Raw genomic sequence first — 25,646 nt, forward strand, 5'->3', positions numbered from 1 at the left:
GCCAAAACTACAAAGCCAATGGCTAATACATCAGAAATACTCACATCATGGTTCGATATGTGCATATTAATACTGTCCTCGCCCCCAAAAAAGCCCCTGAAACAACATGCTTGCATAACAAAAATGTATTGCTCTCGTGCAATGGGTCAACATATTGCTTAACGGAAAAACGATCTGCCTTTGACTGCTATTTATTTGTTCTGTTTCTTCCTGACAGTTAACACTAGATGATGATGTTCAATAACCCAGTCATTATTTGAACCAATCCACCATCTTTTCCTAACCTAGTCGTTTTTTGTGCCTTTTTGCACCATTGCAAACCCATATCAGGAAATTGTTTTATGCTTGCAACAGTGATTTGTAACCGTGTGGAAGACTCAAATGTTTAGTTTGTGTTTGTTGTTGTGCTAGAAGGAAATACAAAATAAAGTGTGCACTGTAATCTGAGTGACATTTTCAATATAAAGAGCAGAGGTTTTGTATGCTTTAAACTCACTAATTTGGTTGTAAAAGCTTTAAAACGGTGCCAGGCTCCAGTCTGCAGTCAATCCGTCTGTGTATTTATGGAGTGTGCAGTTCAGAGTAGAGTTCAGCTCTCCGTCTGAGACGGAGTTAATAGAGTTAAGAGCGCCGCCCTTCCTCGCCTGCACTCCTTAGAGCTGAATCACTGTGTTTTCATATTCATATTGTGAGAGAGAGAGATGGAGGGAGGCAGAGGGGAGGGCGGGTTTGGAGAACATCTGTCATTGTTAGAGAGGAAAGCCCAGCTGCAGACCTTAACAGGCTGAACGGTGACACAAATGACATGCATCAGATATCGCTCGCATCAACACTGGTTCGCTTTTACTCAAGCATAATAAACCGTTCAAATGATACATTAGACTGTTTATCCGAAGGCAGCTCCTGAGAGGGTATGATGAATAAGGATGTAGGCACTTGGTATATTGAGTAAATGAGGGGATATTCATAAAAAACAACAACATTGACCTCAACTACAACCACAACAGGAAAACTGAAGGTTCAAATGGTCAGATTTTGTTTCAGAACCCTGTAAGCACCTCTAGTGGTAGATTGTAGTACTGCAGAGGGCAAGTTTGTTTAAATTTTCTTTTATAAAAAAAACCGGTAAATGTTATACCAATTGGCAATGCAAATGCAATCATTAACAGCCATAAAGTTGAAGTCCTGCAGAAAACGCAATAACGTAACGATTAGTTTTTTTCAGCGTGGTCGGGAAGCTATAGCTTTAATTTGAATGACAAGAAAATCGAGAAAATCGACAAAGTTCAATCTATGGCGTTCTATGGCGTGATAGTGAAATTGCATGAAGACAAAAAAAAACTGTTTGCTATGAACTAGATTTAGAAATTTAGCAATGATTTTTGTTACAAGATTGTAGTTGAGCAAATCAGACACTGATGGAAAAGCGCTGTATAGGGTTCATTTCCCAAAAGTTCACTCAGGGAATGCTTGACTGAAAACATTATTGAGGGACAACCTTTTCAAAGTTTTTTCGTAGGCTACTTACAACGTTTAAATTACAATCTGCAAAATCGTTCAAGAATGCATATTGTCAATGATCCATACTGTTAACATGCTTTTTGCATTGTAGGCCATAAGCTATCTATTTTTACATGTGCATTCGACTCGTTCCACTTAGTATTGCAACTGCACAGCAAATTCCCTCTGGATAAATAAAGTTGTATTTGATTATTAATTAAACTCTCAGTGATCACTCAAAGAGCTGTACACTCCACCCAGGTGCTCATGTTATGAGTGCATCTAATCTATATTTGCATTGTGCTCATGCATGTGTGTTTCTAAATATGTGAGCGTGCGAGTCGAGAGAGAGAGAGAGAGAGAGAGAGTGGTAAAGCGACATGGAGAATGACTGAGGGGAATCGGTGTGTGTGTGACGGCGGCAGCCAGAGAGAGGAAGCGACGCGGATGACACGCACACACACTCTCTTTCTCACACACACAGGAGGGGACAGCGAAGAAGAAGAAAAAGACACAGAGAAGGAGGAGGAGAAGAAAAAGAAGAAGAAGAAGAAGAAGAAGAGGAGGAGAGGGGAAAGCGCAGAAAGACAGAAGAGGAAGAAATCCGGGGAGAAATGCCCGCTGGACGGATGGATTTTATTTTCCCCGAGCTGTACCAGCCTCTGTAAAACAACATGGGCTGCATAGGATCCCGGACCATCAGTAAGCACCCCGCTTTATATTTTTGCCATGTGGAGGTAGAGATGGGTAGACATGAAAAGATAGAGGAATGCGTGACCGTGCGTTTGCAGGGTGGAGATGTTGAGGAAATTAAAAAGGTCAGAATGAGAGAGGAGGCACCGGCAAAAAAAACACTTTTAGGACAATTCCTGCAGGGAGTTGCAGTGCTTTTAAATGTAATTCTTTTGCGCCTTTTCTGTAACACCAGGGGTCTTTTTTTAGGGTGTGTTGTCTACTGTCTGCTTAGTTTACTGTAGGGATTAGATCTCAGTCTGTGTGTTGAGAGGAGAGGCGGGACAGACAGGGATGTGTGAGCGGAATAAGATGCTGTTTGACGTCCTCGTGTCCACATGGATGACACCGGTGTGTGTGTTTGTTTGTTTGTGTGTGTATGTGTGAGAGAGACCTCCGCCTTGAAATAAAACGAAGGTCATTGCATGCTGGGTGTCTGAGAAAAGTCCCCTCTCCTCCTTCCCCTCCCGTCTCCCCCTCCTCTCCCCCTTCAGAACATTCCTTCTTTCTATCCTCCCCTCCATCTTCTCCTCCCTCACCTCTTGTCTCTCGCTACTGTGCGTCATGCAGCGACGTAATAAACTGAAGACGCAGGCAGGCAGTGCACACCGGGTTTCACACACACACACACACACACACACACACACACACACACACACACACACACACACACACACACACACACACACACACACACACACACACACACACACACACACACACACACACACACACACACACACACACACACACACACACACACACACACACACACACACACACACACACACACACACACACACACACGTGCAGGATGAGTCAGAACCGGGCTCGGTAAACTCAGGTGTCTGAACGCTGTGCACATGTAGGTCAATTTTGCAAAGTCAACGGTGCTGGCAGCCCCCACACACACACACACACACACACACACACACACACACACACACACACACACACACACACACACACACACACACACACACACACACACACACACACACACACACACACACACACACACACACACACACACACACACACACACACACACACACACACACACACACACACACACACACACACCTAGGTCTGTTGTGTTAGCAACCTATGCAACAGGTTTCACTTTCAAAGAGAATATCAAATTATCATTGGTCCACCCAACTGATGATTTCTTTTGGTTTTTTGTGTCCAACTTTTAATTATTTTTTTTGGTTGCCCTCACAGAGGGACTTATACACAAATACAAATTATACAGACAATAATACAATAAGAAAAAGACAAAGAAAAAATGTAGGGAATCCCTTCCCCACGCCAGAAAATAAACCTTGTTGTATCAACAAGGTTTACCCATAAGGTAAAAACAGCTACGATGTGCATATGACCAGAAAAATATTTGGTAACACCTCTACTTAAAGCAGATACTTCTGGTGCTAAAAAAGTGAAGCCAATGCAATAGTGTAAAAACCTGCAGTTTCTCGAAAAGCGAGTCCCTAAAGTCCTTCAAAATAGCCAACTGTATAGAATGAATAAAGATGTTTACAGCCTGGAACAAATAACGAATTTTTTTACAACCATCCGTTTATTTAATTTTTGCTTAAAGTTGTGCATAATAGGAGCTTACAGACAGGTGCCGTCACAGGTGTTAGCCACTGCTTGACTGCGTTACAAGTGCCCACATTAGCCCTAGAGACGATTCACCTCTTAGCTCTTTTTTCAAGGGATCATCTCTATCAAGTAATTGATGGCCATTGCAAACCACATTGAGCTTTACAACACTTCTTCAGAGACCCATGGGTGACAAGAGGAAGACCAAGCCCATGAGTTGCTCTATCTGTATGTCCCAAAACTGTTTTATCCTGCTATGGAAAATGACTCATGATAGCTGCAGAAACATTTTAGTTCATATTATACAGAAAGTGAGAATTAAAATGGTTGTTGAACATTAACCCCCAAAACAATAAGTGTTTCTGTTAGGGAAGACCGGAACAAAATGTCCTATCTTTCAAACTATGTCTTTGCTCTCAAGGTCTAAAACTAGTCATGAACACACACACACACACACACACACACACACACACACACACACACACACACACACACACACACACACACACACACACACACACACACACACACACACACACACACACACACACACACACACACACACACACACACACACACACACACACCTTTTAGTCTTTTACACAAACCTCTTCCCAAGAGACACACTTTAAACTGCTCTGCTGTGTTTCAGGGAAAGCATGGTCACTCCTGTGTGAGCATATCATCACTTGCAATTAAGTGAAGCATGCAGCTGGTGAGACACACACACACACACACACACACACACACACACACACACACACACACACACACACACACACACACACACACACACACACACACACACACACACACACACACACACACACACACACACACACACACACACACACACACACACACACACACACACACACACACACACACACACACACACACACACACACACACACACACACGACGATCACCTTCTTCCACTCCATCAAAGCCTCGTCAACTCCTTTATATGAACAAATAGAGGCTGTTGGGGAATTGCAACAAATAAAAAGGAGGGGGATGTTGACCTTTGATTGTCATTGAGCTGGGCAGGAGGATGGAGAAGGATCAGTGGAGGGATGGAGGTCGTTGCTGAGGAGATAAAGACGGGAAGAGGGCGAAGGGTTTTCTGCTTGCTGTGGTGTGATGAGTTCCAGGGCTTTTTGGTTTCATAAGTGGTTGTGTTCCCCTTTGTGTTCTTCATCTTATCTCTCCTGGCTGTCTGTCTCTGTCTGTCTCTGTCTGTCTCTGGTGCTCCTCTCCATTATTTGCAGTGTCAAAAGTAGATCAGAGCATATTACGCTACGTGTGCCGGACAGGTTATCTCACTCCGGTTTATTTTCTCATTTTTGTAAACGTGTTCTCCAATGAGCTGAGAGTGAGGTCCACTGAATCGACAGCGACCCTTTAGGTTTTCTTTAAAAAATCACAGGGACACAGCAATTAAGTGCAATAGTGTTGTACAAGGAGGGCAAAGTAAAAATACAGGTTGTCGCTAACAATCCTGGACATTGTATGCAAATGTTCGTTGACAGACTCTGCAACTTGATGACCTGATTCAATCTGTTTCTTGTGTCTTCATGTTGTATTTTAAACTTAAAGTTTAAAATAAATTCAAAGGCAGAGGACATCACAGTCCCATCCTAAATCTAAGGTTATTTCTTACATCACAAAAGCACTTAGGAACAGAGGTGTAGACATAAAACAACTTTTACCGATGGATTGTTATGTGACCTTGATCAGGGACATTGTTGCATTGTTGAGACAAGTGCATAAAGAACTGAAGGCACAGCCGGTTTTAATTAGGTGAAGGCACTGAGGACATCAAAGACAGGAGGGGGAGGAACATGGATATGAACATTGTTAAGATATTTTGAGTGACTTTCCGTCTTTAAGAGAAACCAGGAAACCTACTCACAAAAACCCAGATGATGTTAACCAGTGCATTGGGCTTTCCAGATATAAATAATTGGATAATTTTCTTATTCTGCTGTAATTATGTCTAGGGGGAAATCTGCATTATGGGTAAAGAAACTAACATTGTCTCTTGGTAGGAAACGTAGTACGGTAGCCTTGTATGCTAAACTTTTGAAACCCAATCTCAGGTTGTTTTACATTACATGTTACTTTTAAACAAACTAATGCTTAATATCTCTTACATTTATTTTTTCATTTATATTTAATACATCTGACTTTAAGCTGTGGCTTTTTTTAACCTGTAGGATCAATGTCTAGCAGTTTTCCTGTGAGACACATACGGTGGAAAACGCGCTACATCAGCCCAAATTCACATTGTTTTTTAAACTGCAGTGCGTTTCTCCTAATAGAAAATGTTTAGAGTGGTTGTAAAGCGTTTGCACCTGTCGGCCACTCTCTACACATCCGCCAATGATGTCACACTAGTGCTCATTGATCTGGTGGTGGTTAGGCACACACATATGCATGCATTCACCAGCAAGGGCATAAAGGAAGAAGAAGTGCTTATGGGGAATAAATCATCCCAGTTGCTAGACCCAAAAGATACACACAATTAGTTTTGGGGGAAAACCGTGAATGTAAACATGACTTTTGTTTTTTTTATAATAAATTCAACAGGGAAACTTGAATTTGTGTGTATCCATTATCTGGATGATTTGTATGTTCTTATAGGTCTTCACATACATTTATGAGTTTGTATAAGCACTATGTTTGAGGGTGGCTTCTTCTTTATTTGTAGAATAAACTAAAACTGGGGTACAGCCAAAACCCCCTAAAGAAGAAAGACTTTCACCTCAGATGAATACGACATTTCATTCAACATCCAAACTTATCTTTTGTGCCTCGATAAAACATACTGTTAAAAAAGCACAAGGTCATATATTGGAGCAGAGGGAATAGTTGTTCTCACTAAATGTTTAATACTCGGCTTTAAAGTTGTTGTTTATTTATTGTCATTTGGAGCAAACAAAAATAAATAAACAGGGTTGCTATTCTCCCCTTGTCATATTTAAAGTACTAAACACATAAGTCAACCTTAATAGACCATTTTAGGTAACCTAACCAGAATGTATTTGAATGTTCATAAAATGCCCATAAAAACAAGACAGCAAATAATCAGTAAAACAAAAACAATGATGCAAAGATAGGGCAACGTGTATTAATACTTCATTCAGAGCACAAACAATGGTTTATATTTAGAAAACAATCAGCACGAAGTAGAGACTAGTACTGTCAGTTTGCAGCCAGCCTTATGAGAAAAATAAATATTGATGGAAACGAACCCATGCATCAAAACTGACAAGAACGTGGAAGATGTAGAGGGAAGGTGACAGAGCACAACCATCTTGAGCAAGAGGGAGTTGTAAAGTGTTTTTACCAAAATCAATAAGCTGTTTTATCGTTCAATGAAACAGTTAAAGGACCAGAGTGTCCCTCAAAGTCAGATGGAGGTATTGAACAAAAGTGTATCACGGATCAAGAGTGATGTACTGAGTGTCAGAGCCCCATCCCTCCAACTTACTGGCTTCCTGCTGCGTTTCTTGCAAAGAGCGTCTATTCTTATATTTGGCCCGAGCGAGAGCGGCTGCTGCTAAAAATAGATCCGGGGTAAAAGAGGGAGGTCAATTAGAAACGGAGGGAGGAGTGGGAAGAGAAAATGTTACAGTAAATATAGGTCAACAGCTCTCCGTTTCTTTTTTGTCTCTCATCTCACCCTTGACTTTGTGCAAGTGGATCAAATGTGTGCATGGATTTCTTATATTTCAGTTGTATTACCTCTGTGATTTTGTCATGGTTAGGGTCCCTCAGTGCTGGGTTATTTCCCTCAGCTGTGTGTTTCCTGTGGAGTGCAACTTAACCAAAGAGTCAGCGCCCACCATTGCATGGCAGATCTCCCTCCAAACCCCATCCAGTGGCAGATAGTGGGAGGAGTGGCGTGGAGGTTGTTTGTGGCTGCTATTCTGTTTACAATTATTGTGCTGATTTAGTAAAGCTGGAGTCTGACGCTGCAAAACAGAATCTCACAGATGAATACGACATTTCATTCAACATCAAAACCTTTTTTTTGTGCTTTAAAAAAAGAGAGGCCTCCATAAAACATACTTTAAAAAAAGAAAAAGGTCATACATTGGAGCAGAGGGACTAGTTGTTCTCACTAAATGTTTGATACTTTAAAGTTATTGTTTATTTATTGTAATTTGGAACAAAGGACAAATAAATTAACGCGGTTGTTATTCTCTCATAGCAGATTATCATATTTAAATGACTAAACACTTAAGTCTAACATTAATAGACCATTCTAGGTTATATAAGCAATGATTTGACTAAGTGAATAACATAACCTATCATTTTAACTACTTTAAGTCAAAAGCACGATTTAGACAGGAGTATTTCTCCCTAAAGCTGCTCTAATAAATATTGTTTACATTTACAGTCATTGAAATGACTACGATTAATGTGAAATATGTTTTTCAGTGATGAACCCACAGAAAAGAAAGCGATTAGCTTGTGAACATTGGAGCATTTAGTAGCAAAGAAATAGCTACTAAAAACGAGGTAAACTGTTCTATAAACAGTGGTCACAGTTCACACTGTGTCCTCTATGCGGAGGAAGCCTTTTCTCTATGTGCCTAATAAGTATATTTTTAGTCAAGGCTTTGTGGTCCCTCTTATTTGGCGTGAGACAGCGTGAGAGTTGTTTTGAGGATGAGACTCACCACTTCACACTCACGATCAGTCGTTACTCTGCCAACTTCTGTCTCGCTCAAAACGTACTTAGATATTTATAACAGAAAGAGGGAATGAAAGTCTGAGCCTAATATTTGTGATTTGTTTCCAGTGCACTGATATTTAATGTTTTGTTCAGCGCCTACAGTACATGTCAGTTAGTCAGCTGTTTCAGTCCTCTTCCTCAAATCGTTTCTTCGTGTTTATGAAAAGACATGAAACAAGAAAAATTATTCACTATTGGATTGGCCATATTTGTCCTAGCTAACTATTGTCTGCTCGTACGGCGGATACCACAGATTACGATGTCCCCCAACCCGAAACGCTGTTGCATTGTTCTTGCTGTTAGCACTGTTCTTGCTGTTAGCACCGTTAGCTTCTAGCGGCCAGATCAGCCATCACCATGTTGAGAACCATGTGGAAGCTAAACCGGGACAAGACTCTTAGTAACAGATATGCACTTCTGGAAAGAGCTTATTTTATATAATTACCAGCGTGGTCATTATACAGCATTGGCTAGCTCAATGAGCAGTTATATTGCTACTAGGGTTAGTTGTGTAACAATTTACATTCACATAGCCTAATGCTAAATGGTGTATTAGAAAAAAAGATTCAATGACACAGCAATATGAAACTATTATGTCTCTCATTCTATATTCGCTTCAAGACAATCAGTTGTAGCCTACAGATTTACTGTCATGAAATATCAATCTTATAATAATGAATGAAATCTTTACTTCACACAGACGTGTGTTCGCCAATGTTTGTGCAGTCTGAGATGTAACATGATCCCCTGGTGTGTAAGTGTAGTGTTGTTTTGGCTTTGGAGTTTAAGTTGGCAGGATACAAAAAGGAGTAAAGAGCACACTCACAGTCTGGCAGACAGCAGCTCCGTTTCCACATAAATAAACACAGGTTGGATAAAGCAAGTCGCCTGTGATGTGACACTTGGCCTGTGTGGTCATCCGTAAATGCAACGTGATCACAGCCCTGCATTATTTCTAGCCAAATCGATTCAGACCAGTAATGGAAAAAGGAGGTGACGATTCCTTCAGGCGTTTCTTTTTCTGAGTGTCTTGTTTCCAGTATTCCCCTCTAAATTTCCATCACAAAGGCGCTGGGGCCACATCCGAGCCTGGAGCTACCATGCCACTGGAATTTTTAGCAGTGATTTGAAAAGAGGCTTGATAAGTAACTAAGAGCTGCACTCTGTAATTTCACATTTCCTAAATGGCACTCAGAGGGAACTGCTTTAATTTAAGCACTCAATGGTGATATCAGTACCCTGAACACGGCTCATGTTGACCCTCTCGACTTGTCAGTGTTTCTTGAAAAAAATCAACAGGTTGTATGTGACTTACTTTCATGACGTACAATGCATAATTGTTATTTAGTTTGAGAATTAGAGAATTTATATAAAAGGTTGTGGCTCAGTTGTAGACTCTAGCAACCAATACTGTCCTCACACATTGGTTAATTAATCTTCTTAACCCACTGACTCTCTCCAAGGTCACAGTGGCGCTGGAGTCTGTCCCTGCACACGCTGTTCCTTTATAAAAACCTTTATCAACGCAAACACTAAAGCTTATCTATTGGCCCTCCATATGCTCGGATAGCACAGAGTGTCTCTCTCTGTCACACTGTCCGGTCTGTTGTTCACTACGACAAGAACATCCCATTTCTCTGGTAGAATGCAGGAACACAATGTTACAGACTTTAATGTGTTACGGCCACAGCCTCTACTCCGCTGTAGTGGCTCGTGCTAAGACCCGCAACATGGAAAATACACGCAACAACCAGTACTTAGTAACGAACATTTATTATTATAGAGCCGTTTTCTTACAAAAGCCAAACGGGAAAGGAAAAAGGTCTGGAGGACTGGCCAAAATGAACAAAAGGAAGGAGAGAGCCCGAGCCAGCCACACCAGGGGCCGTAGGACCAAGAGCCCCCCCCCCTATAGGCGTAAACACTATGGAAACAAAAGAAAGCCGCAAAAACTGGACTACCAGATCCTCCAGGCTAAACATAAACACATCTACAAGACACAGTATAGCTCAAGCCCCACTACATAAACAAGGGTCTTCTGAGGAGAGTGTCTCCCGGCGTCAGAAAAGGCGAGATATCCTTCTCCTCCAGCTTCTCTTTATATATCCGCCCTGAGTGGAATTGAGAACACCTGAGCAGAGGCAGACCAGGTGCACCAGCAGGGAGACAGAAAGACAACAATGAGGGGAGCACGTAACAAATGAAAGTTATTGGGGATTTTTTGATGTGAGTAGTACCATAATATATACATTTTAAATCCACATTTTAAATCTTGCTCACAATTCTTGAGATCGTAGGGTTTCCTAAGATCTATATGTTTCTATCGAAACAGGCCAGAGATTCTTTCCAGGTATCATAACATATTTCGATGAGCCAAGATATTAATTTGCCTATTGATGTTAACGGATAGGGTTGGGACAATGCCATGTTTCCCTTAATATTAAACAACTCCGCTGAAAAGCCCCAAACCAAGAATGTGTTAGTCAGACTGTTACAAATTAAGATATGGTCTACGTTATTTTATAAAACAACAGAAGAAAAATATTTCCTTTTTTATTAGCGGATTAATCAACTTTTGGTGCTATTTGGTGCTGCAAAACAGTGTTTGCTGGATTGCAGTGTTGCAAACACAGGTATGGTGAAAAAGAGAGAACTATTCGAAGCAGGAAAAAAACAGCGTAGTATACCATCTGACAAAGGCCTGTGCTATAATGCTTTAATTAACTGTTCTTTATAATATACTCAGATCAATAGGAGACAGAGATGTTAAGTTATAAATCAAGGCTTTTTATTATTATTTACAGCAGGGGTGGGGAATCTTTTTCCTTTCAATTTTTACAACATCCTGCGAGGGCCGTATAAATTATTGAACTCAACCTCTGCTTAAAAAAACTAAAATCACAGCCCATTCATTTGGCCTTTCTTTCATGCTGTGCAAAGAAAAAGCAACCTCTTAATCCAGAGATCTCACCATGACTCGCGCATGCATGCATGTGCACGGTGTGGCACGACCACCAAAACAGAAAGATATGGACAAAAGATGTGTGCAAATGTATTTAGTATCCATGTGAACATGATTTAAGTGGGGGGGACCTAACCTGCTCTAGGGGGGTCTGGGGGCATGCTCCTCCGGGAAGATTTTTTTTTTTTAAATATTGAAGTTAAAAGCATCAATCTGGTGCACTTTGAGAGCAACATGAGGAGATCTATGGATACATCTCTCAACACCCATTTGAAACAGAACTTTAAGCAGATTTTTCTTTTTGGTTATTTTAAAAATCACTTATTTTTACAACTTTTTTGTTACTGTCATATAGTATTTTATACCTGTTTTTCATTTAGTCTCTAATGTCTCGTTAATAATTATAATGATCATATCAAGGTGTGCCTTAACCTCACTGAGCTGAGGTTATTTGAGCCTCTCAGGAGAGAGCTCTCTTCCACCTGGTTGTAGAAAAGCTCTTTAAATTCGTTAGCATAGCTAGCTAACCAGATGCTAATAACAACAGATCGCCACTATGCTTACAACTAAAGACACAGCCACGCAAACACTGCGGCATGTGTACGGCTCCTTATGGGTACTGCAATATTTCAAGAGCTGGAGCGGCGTTCCGTGAAGACCAATGGTGAAGACACGTTACGCTCGTGTTGTGTTCAAGGAACCTCTCCTTGGCCAGGAAAAACAGGCACTCGCTTGTTTAATTATTTTGCGATCTAGATTTCTTCTTCTTTTTTGAAGTGAGAATTTTTCCGTCAGTCGGACGGACGGACGGACTGACTGACGGACCCCCCCCCCCCCCCCAAAAACGAAAACTCTTCGGTTCTCCACGAATTACACAAGTCACCCAAAGCAGCGTTAAAAAAGCGGGAGGCACCGAAAAGCGACTAATTTGCATCACTGGGATTGAGTCTCTAATAAACCTTTGTGTGTGATCATGGCTACGAAGAAATATTTTAAGGATAAATATATGAACTCTGAAATGGCATTGCACATACAGGTGGTGCTAAAACAACCAAACGAATGGATAGATAAAGAGTAAGTAACGCTTTACACCAAAATTCCCTGAAATGAGTCACTTATTCCACTAAAGCTGCAATCTGGTTCAACAATATAACACTCCATGGTGTCTGTTCTTCCCTGTGAGGTGTGTTTGACGTATCCCCTTTCACAGGAAAACACTTTCCCCTCCCCAAGTCCAAAATATTGACTGCAGTGACTGACGGATGTCCTGTGTACTAAGTGGTGTGCATGTGTGAAGAAAAACACATATTTCAGAAACCCTCTTTTTTTAAGTGCATTTTAGGATCTTACCAGTCAGAGGTGAGCCGATAACACGGAGTAAGGCAACTGGTCAATATTTTGACTGACAGGGCAGAGAAGGGCAGAGAGAAAACAAACAATTTTATATCCAACGGTTTCATAAGAAAATAAGTAATTTATCCTTTTTATGCATTTATGTCTGATTCGGTCACACCAGTCGCGATGAATTTCTTGAGCTTGAAGGGTGGGGGCCATGCCCTTGTTCAAATTGTAATCTCAATTACACATTTGTAAAGATTTGTGACTGCATCTTGCAAAGGTTGCGACTGGGAAAACCATTTCTCTCTGAGCTAGCTTTGTGCACGGGGGGCATTGCACTGTTGAAGCAGATAAGGGACACACACAAACTGTTTCTGCATAGTCTAATCCATGTTGGAAAGGTCTTTCTTTTAAAAAACCCCACACACTTGCTCAGCCATCAGCATGGACTCCAAGTCTTGTTAAGCTGCTTGCCTGGATAAAGCTTAGCTGTTTTTTAGGGTGAGTTTAAGGAACAGATTACAGTTTGCCATGAGGAAAGCTGAATAGCAGGCTGAAATATAAACTTACACAGAGAGAAATTGACTAAAACTGCATTTTCTCCACTGGGTGTGAAAAGTTTCAACAGGACCTCACACTAAGAAGACTTTAAAAGATACAATCATATTACAGGAGATAAAATTGGAAGCCAGCGCATGCAGCTTACTCTTTGTGTGGTATTCGCTCTCTGCACTGCTGGGAATCAGATACCAAAGGGAGCTTGAGTAACCTGAATTCAGGACACAAAACATCCAAATGAGTTCTTTAACTTTAAAAACAAGGCTTCTGTTAGTGTGAGGATGTAGCTGTTAAGTTTAATAAACGTTGTTTTGTCAAGTTCTCTTCATGGCTGTTTGCATGCTGTGAGGGCTTCTCGTATTTGACTATTCTGTACATTCTCAAAATTGAGAAGAACCAGGAACATGGTTAATTGAACAAAGGACTAATTATACTTGAAAATTCATTGAGTCCAGATAAAAAATACCCCAGTGTTGAAGAAAATGTGAACAAAAATGTACCAGAAGTCTAATTTGAGTTATTACAACAGTTATAATGTTATCCTAAAGGCATTCATGGTTAAATATGTTTCTGGGCATTTTTACTAGTATTTAATGGATGAGATGAAAATAAACTATAGGAACTAAGAAATACTTCTTAGATTCTTTAAAACTACTATAGTCTTCTTTAAATTCATAGGGAAGTAAAGAGAGAGAACAAACCTCCAACAGCTCCAGGGAATGTGGGTTCGCCCAAGACATCTTATAAAATTACAATGATAAAAGCACACAGAGACACACAACCGTCAGAGAGGAGGATGAACGGACGGATGGATGAAGGTGCAACCCCGGCATGCCGTAGTGAGCAGGACTCCCTCAGTGTTTGGTTCGGCTCGGGGGGTCCGCCGCTGAAGCGGAGGTGATTCAGACTCTAGACTTCACTTCGGATCACTGTCACAGGCCCTGTCACCTCACTCTCTCTCACACACACACACACACACACACACACACACACACACACACACACACACACACACACACACACACACACACACACACACACACACACACACACACACACACACACACACACACACACACACACACACACACACACACACACACACACACACACACACACACACACACACACACACACACGCACGCACACAAACAAAGTGCCCAGAGCGATGGCAGCAGATAGGCGAGGGTTTGCCAGAGAGAGCTGTCAGGACCTATTGTTGCATTGTCCCACAAAGCCACCGTTCCTTACACACTCACGTGTATGCATGTGTGTGCCAGCGTACTTAGGTGTGTATTGTTGTGAGTCTGCGTTCTTGTGTAGCATGTTGTGCAGAAGGCTTGTTCATGGCAGTTTCCTTTTTTTCTGCCCTGCTGATCATTTTACCTTGGCTGGGGTTGAATAGTCAAAATAACTATGCCCTATGTCTTTTCCTATACTCCTCGAAAGATGTGAAGGTAATTCTCAACTTCTGAGAAATGCACAACCCAGGGGCTAAGAGAATCCCACTGCACTATGGCTGATGTAATTTATTTTTCTTCAAAGCTCCTTTGTTTAAAACATATAAAAATTGAGTATAGTGAATTAAATGATGAACTCTATAAGGAGCATGTCTAAACCAGAATCACACCTCCATAGAAAGACATTTTCATCTTAGTTAAATGTTGATGTTTTTATGCTGTCTAGATATAAATTGTGGTGTAAAAATGGTCCAGTGTCCCCTATTAGTAGAAAGGAAAGGAACGGAAGCGTTGAAGCACTTTTCCATTTAGCGAACGTTCCACCAGCTCGTATCATGGCTCCCACTTAAATACTTCAAGGTACTTTCCCTCAATAAGGAGGCTTCCAAAAAAGATTACTCGACTGTAGCCCCTTTCTCCTCCTCTTCCATTTTCCTGTAACCCCTGAATTTACCTCCTTTTTTATCTTAACCAATCACCTCCTCTTTAATCCCTAATTTCTCAAACTGTCCCCCTTGTTCCTTCGCTCTTCATCACATTACCGCCCTCACCTCTGTTTCATCTCTCACTCCCTCTCCCACCTGTGTCCCTGTGGTGCAGTAATGCAGCTGTATTGGTCCTTGTGGAGCAGCTAAATCGATGAACCACTTCATATGTAACACATTTTCATGGCACAAATCCACCCTTTCAATCTTTTTATCCCCTCATCCTCCTCTGGTGCCTTTCACCATCCTCTTGAACCTTAATTTTCTTAGATAACATGTACAATTAAAGCTGAACTCGTTCATTTTGTACCTATATGACAGCTAGGACATACAAGTTGACGAACAATTCAGGTGTGTGTTGCTTTAAACCAAAGAAGCACAAAATAGCTCCTACAGGGACCTTTGAGGACAAATGAATACATTATTGAGAAACAGATAATGGCCGCTTTGAAGTTAGTTGTTTGAGGCGTTTGCTAAAATAACTGATGCATTTTTTTTTCTTATGAGGAAAGTCTCAGATTAATCAAGATAACAACGTTGTTTCGGGAGTTCATTTTTTTTGGATCAACCAAAAACGGTGTCACGCTTGGATTTTTTATTTCACGTTTTGATACCTAACTTTCTTTGAGCAAAAAGAGATGACCACTAATATCTCCATAGTGGAATATTATTGGAGCAAAAAGTTGAGGTGCTGCTTCCCTTCGTGTTCAATTAAAAAAAACGAGTGTATTTCTACATGAATATATTTTCTGGTTTAACTTTGAAGACAGATTACATAGAGTTGCGGGAAATCAGTATTTCACAGAGAAATTTGAATATATTTCATCGGTTGGAAATAAAAAAAACACAACTACATCGCCCAAAGTGTCTCGCAGATTGACTGATGCAAAAAACTATTTTCTGGGCTAAATAAAGCGTGATGTCCTAGCAGGCTTTTTGGCAGGCGGCTCTCCTCCGTCATACTTTGATGTCTCAGATTCATTTCCCTGAGACCTTCTGCTTCACTGCCAAACAGATTAGAGCGAGCAGCGCCAACGTTCACACCAATGGCTTTGTAATCTGCAGACTACAGAAGAATAGCCCGTGAAACATTTGGCAGAAGCTTTCTAGGGACAGGAGCATAAAAAAAAGTATGCCATTTCATACAGTTGGAAATTATACAATGGAAGCCTTGCTTGCTCCTTTTCAATTACGCAGTCTGTGAAGTGAAGTTAAAGTGCCCTCAGAAACAATACAAATCTGTTTAGGAGTTCATTTCTTTTGTTTATTTTAAGATTAAATCCAAAATGTAATTCAGCTTCTGTGACTGATTTATTAGTCTGAATTACCGCCGTTCAAATGAATAGATAAAACTACACTTCTATTAAAAACGGATTGCTTTCTAAGTATAACAGCATTAACAACCACAGCAAACAGTTCAAAATATATTTTGGTTTATATTATAATGGTTATCATAGCCCTTAACTATGTTTTAAACTATCATGACTGTATATAACATCTGAGGCAATCGGGAACAAGGACTTTTATATACGACGGTCGTTTGTTTTTGTTGGACTCCACTGCAGAGACTTTGTTCACGAGCACAAACAGAAACGACCTTTTACTCAAAGGTCAGTAGCCTCACACACATACACACACACGCATACTCACACACGCGTGTACTTTAGCACAGCACAGACGCTCAGAGCTGTGTTTCACAGTCTAACAAGCAAACATTACACTGCAGACTCCCAAAACACCATTTATAATCACAGTCTGAATCAGATTAATTACCAAGTTCAATGAACGGATAAGAATTAGCATCTTTCACATCAGAGTCATGCCAGCCCCCCCCCCCCCACACACTCAGTGTCGTTAAAACAAGTCACGTAATTACACAGTATCTAACTCTCATTTGTTGGAAAAAATCCTCTGCTGAAAAATAATGCCAGTGGTTTGATTAATAATCAGAAACTTTATTAATCGATTAATTTAAATAAAAAATGCCAAACGGTTAATTCAAGATTCTCAATTGTGAGGGTTAGCTACCTTTACTTGTCTGAAATGACAGTCAATTTAATATTTTTAGGGATTGGATTCAATAATCGAGCAAAAAACAGCAGAATAATTCACAATCAAAATAACTATTGTTGTAGTTGCCACTATATATTCTTTATAAACAATTGTCTGATCATTACGTAGTTTTAAATCACTCAGTTACACTGATGTAACACTGTTTTTGGGCCTGACCCGATCCAAAAAATTAGACCGTAAAAATGTGTTCAGTTTACTTTCAGTTTCCACATTGGGTCTTTTGCATACAAGGACATGTTCACATGTGGTTGGCAAGAATGGCAATATTGTGCTCATGAGGAGTGTTACCCATAACGGGAAACGGGAAAGTTAAAAAATGTAAGTCACAAAGCCCCCTAGGTCTCGCAGATGTGGAATTTGGCTTTGACAAACAGTCAATTTATACGCCTAATTAAAAAAAAGCAACTTTAACATTAATTTGGAGTCGTGCTAATGGCCACCTGACAAATTCAAGTTAAAGATTGTGTTTGTATCACCGGCACCTGATGGAAAATATCTCTTTAGTTTCTAAATGCTCCCCTATGATCCCAATGTATAACTCAAACCATGATGCAGTTCTCACTTTCTTCTGGCCACATACAGTAAGTAAACAGCATTAGCATGAGCAGCAATCGCCACCGGTGAAGAAAGCAAAGACCGGTAGCTAGAGAAATTCAACCTTTAAATCGCAGATTAAGAGTTTGATTGACAGGACACCTCTTGGCAGTAAAGCACTGATCATAAAAGAAGATTGAGGGAGAATCACATTAAAGACTAATGATAAAAAGTCAGCCAGAGTTAAAACGGTCATTAGGTGGCCTGACACTGAGTGACAGTAATGACTGTGAAGCAGGCTGCATTTCCTTCAGGTGCTGCAGGGAACTCTGGGTAAATGTCCATCAAATGGGAACCGAGTGATCAGTGATGCTGTTAGCTGTTGGACTTTCACTTATTAGTACAGACAGCTGTTGCTGTTTAGAAGGATGTTGCTGCCGGGGGGCATTTTAGTGAAAGAATATTTCAAATGTTCTCTCAAAGTCTCTACTAATACAATGTTTTCTTTCTCTTTGGTTATAAATCAGTTTAATATATTGCCTGCAAACCTAAGAAGAAATTAAGAAGTGACCTTGTTGATGCTATTATGCTAACAAACTGGAAGCAGTATTTAATGAAGTGCTTGTACACTTTCTTCTTTTTTTATTTGGGGGTGTTAAACATTTAGAAAAATATGATCAACAAAATGTCACCTATTCTAATTCACTGACAGAAATGTCACAAAGCTAGTGGTCAAGAAACCTAAATTATGACCAAAACTACATTTGTTTCTAAAATGAAATGTCCTTGCTTTGCATCACTGTGTGCAATATTCACTACATTACTGTCCTTCTCTCTCACTGCTTTTCATTTCCTCAACCACTCCTTCTCATCTTTTTCTCAATTGTATTTCCCAAAAGCCCTTGCTGTTCTCTGCTCAACATACCCTCTGCCCTGCGGTTTCTAGCTTCAATCAATCATAGGTTTTGTTCCTCTCTTTCGCTCTCTCTTCAATATTTCCCCCTTTCTGGTTTTGAGAGCCTTCAGCCTCCCTCTGTGTGTCTCTCTCAACATCTCCTTCCTCCAGCGGGGAGCTCCATCAGCTCCAGAGCTCTCCGGTGTGACTGTGTGTGTGTGGTTGTCTTGCTTGTGTGTTTGAGTTTGTATGTGCCTCAATGTGTGTGGGTGTGTTGTGAGGAGTAAATGGCCTCCAGGATCCCCCGGGTCGCATCTCAAATGTACTCACAGAGAGCAGAGTCATGACTAAGACTGCATGTCTCTCATTAACAGAGAGAGAGAAGAGGAGAAAAAGAGAGATGAAAGGTTTAACAATGTTGAAGGACTCAGCTGAATTCACTCATCTGGTGGAAATGTTGTCCTTCACCCAAAGTACAGGGTCAGGCCTGACAAATGTGTCATTACTTATTTGCTTTTTGTGTGCAGACTCCTACAAGTGTGGGTGTAGCTAACATAATCTGTTCAGGAATCAGCATCTTTGAAACATCTTTGATTTTGCTTCTCAAATAAAATCTGATTAAGTAATTGTCAATTAAGATGTAGTTTGAACAAAAAATTGCATTGTTGTTTATTCAAGCAAAAATATATTCATTTTGAGTAGTAAGGCCAAAAGTAGTTGTTATACTGCTGCAAAAAAATCCACAGCAAAAGACCAACTGAAAGATTGTGTTACATTATGTTCGCCATGTCTCACTCCTGTCAGTAAGAAGTCAATGCTAAAAGTAGCCAAGCAAACATTGTTCAAAAGCTTGCTAACAACACTTGGCATGACTTTATCTGATCTCAAGGGCAACAGACACACAAATAAATCCTAGAAACTATTTCTAACAGACATGTCAAATCCACAGCAGCTTAAGGCTAAACATACTGTGCTACCACTGTATCATTTTTTTGTCAAATAACTGCAGAGCTTCCAGACTAATTCTACCATCGTTAGCATAAAGATACATCTTTTCAACCTCGCTTCTTTTAGCATCGGTAGTACAGTTCCACATCACCCATCAATCAATTGACTTGTCTCTATTGAAAATGAATAGGCTGAACAGAACTGATTCTGAATGACCAGTTGCACAGGATCTACTACTACTATTAAAACATGAAAGGTAATATGTACAAATGGTTCGCTGCGCCCACGTGGCCAAAATAAATTCTGTTCCCTATATCGATAGGGCCATGAGAGTGATTTAAAAACACTCAGCATGTCTTGTAGCCGCATTGCATTCTGGTCTGCTTTCTGTGTCTCTGTCACCACCTGACCTGATGGATTTCTTTGTTATTGAAGTTGGCTCTACAGTAACTGGTGACATGTGAAAGAAGCCCTCTCTCTTTGATGCAGAGGGACTTTCTAAAACATTTTTCTCTTATCAAGCTGTGGCTTTACCCAGCAGGCACTAGAACAATTAGAAAAATATAAGAATTGAGTGGCCCGGCCTGGGGAAATAAACCTAAAATGAAAATGTGTTGCATATAGCAGCCCCACTGGTATCTGTAATAGCTGCATCACCATGCCATAGATATTTAGTCAGCCATCAACGAGAAAAATAAAACAAATGAGGGGAGGAATGCAAAAGGTGTTCATCTACTGTTTTTGCATTAAATGTCGTCTTGAGAATAAAGCATTTTATAAAATATAGATAATAGTTTGGAGTATTTTTCTCTGAAATGGTAGTAAAAACAAGTTTGAAACCAAGCCTTGTGCGTATATTAACAGCAGGTTCTTCTACTGAAGGCATCGATTGCTTGGAGCGACTTTGGCACAGAGCTGTCATTTTCTGTCCCTTGAGATGAAGCACATCTCCAAACTGCATCTTCTGCTGCTGCACAGTGACGATGACTCCCCCAAACCCCCCCACCACTCTTTGCCTAGAAGGGTTTTATTGATATTGATTTAGATGGAAAGCTTACGTCTCCATTGAAGGGAGTATGACGGCTGAGATATTTTTAGGCTCTGTCGATATGCAGCGCTCTCTGGCAGAAAGCACCGGATCAATGTGGACGCCATCGATGAGGATGTTCGGACCATATGTTGAGAATACAATAAGAAATATCGGCTCTTGGTGCGAAGTAGACTGATAAGTGAGTCCAGGCTGTCCTATTGATTTCAGCTGTTAAATGCACTTCAATCAGCCTCATCAAAAAGGGAGATGAAAGAGAGTTTGTGGGCTAAAGGAGGATTTTTAAAGCTTTGAACAATGAACTGTTCTTCTGATGAGAGTGTGGAAAGCTCAAGAAGATTTCCTCTTGAAACAATCTTGAAGTGATACTCAACAACTTGAGCAATTTTCTACACAAGCACCATTATCCCCACTAGTGTTATTTTTTAGGGGAAGTTGATGTAATTCTAAACTTGCCTTAAAGTATTTGAATGTCTCCTGAGGGAGCTGTGAGGAGGAGAAGCAGCTTCTCATCTCAGCTTTCACCACCAGATATTAGAGATGTTAGTTATCATTTGTGTTAACATGGGGGAGGCCTCTCCTTTCATCCCCACTTGGATCTAAAATCCTTCATCATCCCGAGCCTCGCTGACTCATACAGGTCGTGGCCTCCTGTTCTGAGGCATGGTGTGTATAATTAATCTAATTTTAGCGTTGGCAGGGTTATACTGGACAGAGATTTTAGTTTTCATTCAGCTTAACGATGCGTTAAAAGATAGTGATTCCAAGGAGAAACATTTGTTTCAGATCTTCTGCAATGTGAACATGTGCACTGCTTTCCCGATTAAGAGTCATTGGTTATGTATTTAGGATATAATCTTCACATGGAAAATCATTTCACAAATTAACTGAGAGAGTGAGGCACAAAGTAGAAAGACACATTTAAATAATTTACTGAAATTAAGCGTGAAAGCGAGCTAAAAAGCAGGGAGAGCCGTGCTGGAAGCATTTGTTAAAAATGGAACAAAAAAACATGATAATCCTGCAATGTTTTAAGTAATTTATGTAGAAAAATGCAAATGATTGCCAAATCTGTGGATTTACTGCTTCTTCGCCGTTTGATGTTTGTGTTAGCACAATTTCCAAGGATGTGTGACATAGATGCTGGGTAGAAACTGAATGTGGCTAAATCTAAAGAGGAAAGCATACAGGGTGGATGCTATCTCAGTAGCACCTGAATAGCCCAAACCTTTAAGAAGGAACTTATTTTTGCATACCTGATATAGTTGTATGGAAGCCTGTTTGCGCCACAGGAAAACATTAATTCTGTAACACAATATATTGACTTAGCTATCTCAATATATTGACTTAGCTATCTCAATATATTGACTTACTATCTCAATATATTGACTTAGCTATCTCAATATATTGACTTAGCTATCTCAATATATTGATTTAGCTATCTCAATATATTGACTTAGCTATCTCAATATATTGACTTAGCTATCTCATTATATTGAGTTATATATATCTTTTTTTATTGAAACAATTATGTAAAATACAGAATAAGGCACATAGACATCAATGTTCATCATATAAGCGGTACAAATTTATATTAAGGTACACAAATTAACCATCAACTAGTTGTTAATTAACATGCATATTAGCAAGTAACAAGCCATTAGTTGAGAGTTTTTCCTCAATAACCTTCTAATTAGACCTTATTTATTGCAAGTAAGGAAGTTGTTGTACATGAGCTTTGGTCTTAATATGCTCTCCTCAATATGTCTAAATAATTCAAAATGAGGTATTTCTTTCTAAGAATATGTTCCTTATTTTAAAGTGAAGTCTTGTTCATAACCAATAAGCTAGTAGTTTGACTCTAATTTACCTGAACAGGTTCCCTATTCTAAAATTGCCTCCTCTTCACAATTTGTAAATACATTATAGCACACAACTACTGAAATTAACCTCAACAGTACATGAACAAAGTAGGCTTACGTTGAAATATCTGTTTTATTAATGAACCACTAAAGAGAGATTCAGACACATACCAAAACATGTCAAGTTTCTCCAAGGCTGAGAACACATGTAGCCTGTACTTTTTAATAAAACTGATTTTTAACAGAGCTTATGTATTTGTGATCATACTGTGTGACCTGCTTGTATGTACTTACACAATAGGTGTACTGTTCTCTCTATGTGTTGTACTGTCTCAGTGTGAACATAGATTAAACAGCCAGCCAAACTCTTTTGAGAGCCAGGGAATGAGCAGCCATGCTCCTTTATTGACTTATTTGCAGTCCACTGACATTCAAACGGAGTGAAACTATAAAAAAAGAAGTTACAAGGCACTTAATGATCTCATACATGCAAGTGTAACATACACAGATTACTTGTAGAATATGGTCATGTAGAATAAGGCATTAATAAGTGTTTTATAATGACTAATAAAGAGCCAATATACTGCTAATATGCATGTTAATGAACAACTAGTTGATGGTGAATTTGTGTACCTTAATATGAAGTTGTACCACTTATATGATGAACATTGATGTCTATGTGCCTTATTCTGTATTTGACATAATTGTTTCAATAAAAAATAAATATATATAACTCAATATAATGAGATAGCTAAGTCAATATATTGAGATAGTAAGTCAATATATTGACTTAAAGGATTTTGTTTTCCTGTGGCGCAAACAGGCTTCCATACTGTTGTGCCAGTAATTGGCTACAACCAAGACAAGTAAAACTCATTTGACCTTTTCTACACAGCTGGCCTTAGATATACATATTTTGTTGGTCCTCAAACTTAAAATCCAAATGTCTCCACTGATGCTGAGTCATTATCATTGCACCGCTAACGCTCACCACACTAATCCTGCTGCCACTTCCTCCAGACTGAGTAGAATTACCCATCTGTCCACACCATCTATAATAAAACCGAGCTTAGTCATTGTGAGCTTAGTGACAGAAAAGCAAAACAATGTCACATTTGACAAAAGCATACTTGAGGTTCGTGGTCTGGGAACTTTCTGCGATACAACTTTTCATACAGGGCAGAACATATACAGTATGTTATCCCATACAATACACAGGATGTACAGGAGGGAAAAGATAAAAGAACACTGGGCTTAAACCGAAAGAATATACACACATCTTAGTCTTTTGAAACGGCATTAAACCTACTGTTACGCCACAGGGCAGCATGTGTGCAACAGCAGCCAAAGCTGACCAGCAAATAGTTAACAAGGAACTGAAACGATAATCACAGTAACATCAGAACTGTATGAGAAGGAGTGGCCGAGGGACAAGGACACAAATAACTGACATAACCTCACAATACATTGATTGAATCTATTTGTTAGTACTTCTGCAATAAAGCAAGCTTTTTTTTAGATTTGCTGAGGTATAATATCTATGAATTTCTTTGTAGGTAGAAGGCTAACAATTTGGCCAATATCAATTTCTGATGTTATGTTATTTTTTGTTATTGTAATTGATTCCCCTTTAATGCCACGTAAACTACGGCATATAATAATACGAATAACTGAACTAATTCCCCATGTCCACTTGTTGCTGATGGTTGTGGTAGAGGAGCTGTAGATTTTGCCCTAACATATGTAGCATGGTCAGTAGCAGTAGCAGTAGTTACTGACCATGCTACAGCAGTGAGCAGAGGTGGGGAGAGGTGGGGCTATGGCTTCATCGTTATCAGGAAACGTATAGGGCGTACACACGGAGTCGTTTGCTTTTTTCATTGCCGTTATATGATGAGACCAGCGAGCCTAAATATCATATATACGTTAAATAAGTTATTTAGAGACTATGGATGGCGAGGATACATTTAATAAAGGGATCTACAAACATTACATTGGTGACCTACAGTGAGATGGTAACAGGCATGCGCTTAGGGCCCGCTTTCCAGCCAGTTTCTGTGGGGTGACACATTCTGAGGTGAGGCAGAGCTCATCTGTGCCTCACAAAATAAGTGCCCGCGCTCCAGCAAGTTACTGTGGGCTTACGAGAGGCAGAATTCGTCCCTGCCTCACTTCTCATCGCTACCCGTAGTTGTAGCGGAGCTCGGCAAATTTGCTGATTTTGACTTTAAAAAGCGATTGGAATCATACATAAATCACACTTACATCATAGATCAGTGGAGACATTTTATTATTATTACTATTTAGTTTTTCTTTAGTTGTTTTCCCGTTACATTGGAGTATGACAGGTGAGGCTCTGCCTCCCCTGCCTCCCCTGACTGCACGTCGCCGGTGCCTGTGAATTTGCACATGTACACTTTGCAGGTGTGTGTCCTGTGCCTTCACCATAGACTGTATATATACATACTTCACATAGAGTGGCAAAGTCCCTCCCCTTCCGGGGGAGCTCCATGGGACCTTAATTCGGAAAAATTATGTATTGAAGTCAATGGAGAGAGAAAGATTATCTTTCGATCCCGTTTGAATCTTGCCACGAATTACAAATATGATGTTTGTCAATTTAAATGATAATTTTGCAAGCCAAAAAAATTAAAATGTGTCGTAAGACTTTGAAGTAACACATTTTTTTGTGTGAAACGCTTAATGAACTACATCTCTGGTCTCGCATACTCTCACAACAACACACGTCACCAAGATGGCCGTCACTACTGTCTTGTCAAAAAAGTGATTGTCTACCCTCACTATCAACACAATGAAACACGTCCAGAAGAATGTCATGCATAGCTGCCTGCCTGCCTGCCTGCCTGCCTGCCTGCCTGCCTGCCTGCCTGCCTGCCTG

The 25,646-nt window shown here is 40.0% G+C and overlaps 1 protein-coding gene across 6 annotated transcripts in view; it reads left to right on the plus strand.

Annotated features, from left to right (window-relative positions):
• The first annotated feature begins 1,825 nt into the window (after positions 1-1,825).
• Positions 1,826-25,646, plus strand: part of LOC307021050 (protein FAM131B-like) — a 50,822-nt gene continuing 27,001 nt past the window's right edge. For 2 of the 6 annotated variants that reach the window (XR_013803067.1, XR_013803068.1), the window contains exon 1: positions 1,835-2,202. Coding sequence is in view for 4 of the 6 variants with exons in the window: in XM_079652808.1 (XP_079508934.1) it covers positions 2,175-2,202 (28 nt within the window). In the remaining 2 variants the exon portion in view is untranslated. Of the gene's footprint in view, positions 2,203-25,646 lie in introns of all 6 variants that reach the window. The other 4 variants (XM_079652808.1, XM_079652810.1, XM_079652809.1 and 1 more) reach the window with 4 other exon arrangements.

Source organism: Notothenia rossii (genome assembly GCF_949606895.1).
Source record: "Notothenia rossii genome assembly, chromosome: 10".
Taxonomy (NCBI): Eukaryota; Metazoa; Chordata; class Actinopteri; order Perciformes; family Nototheniidae; genus Notothenia; species Notothenia rossii.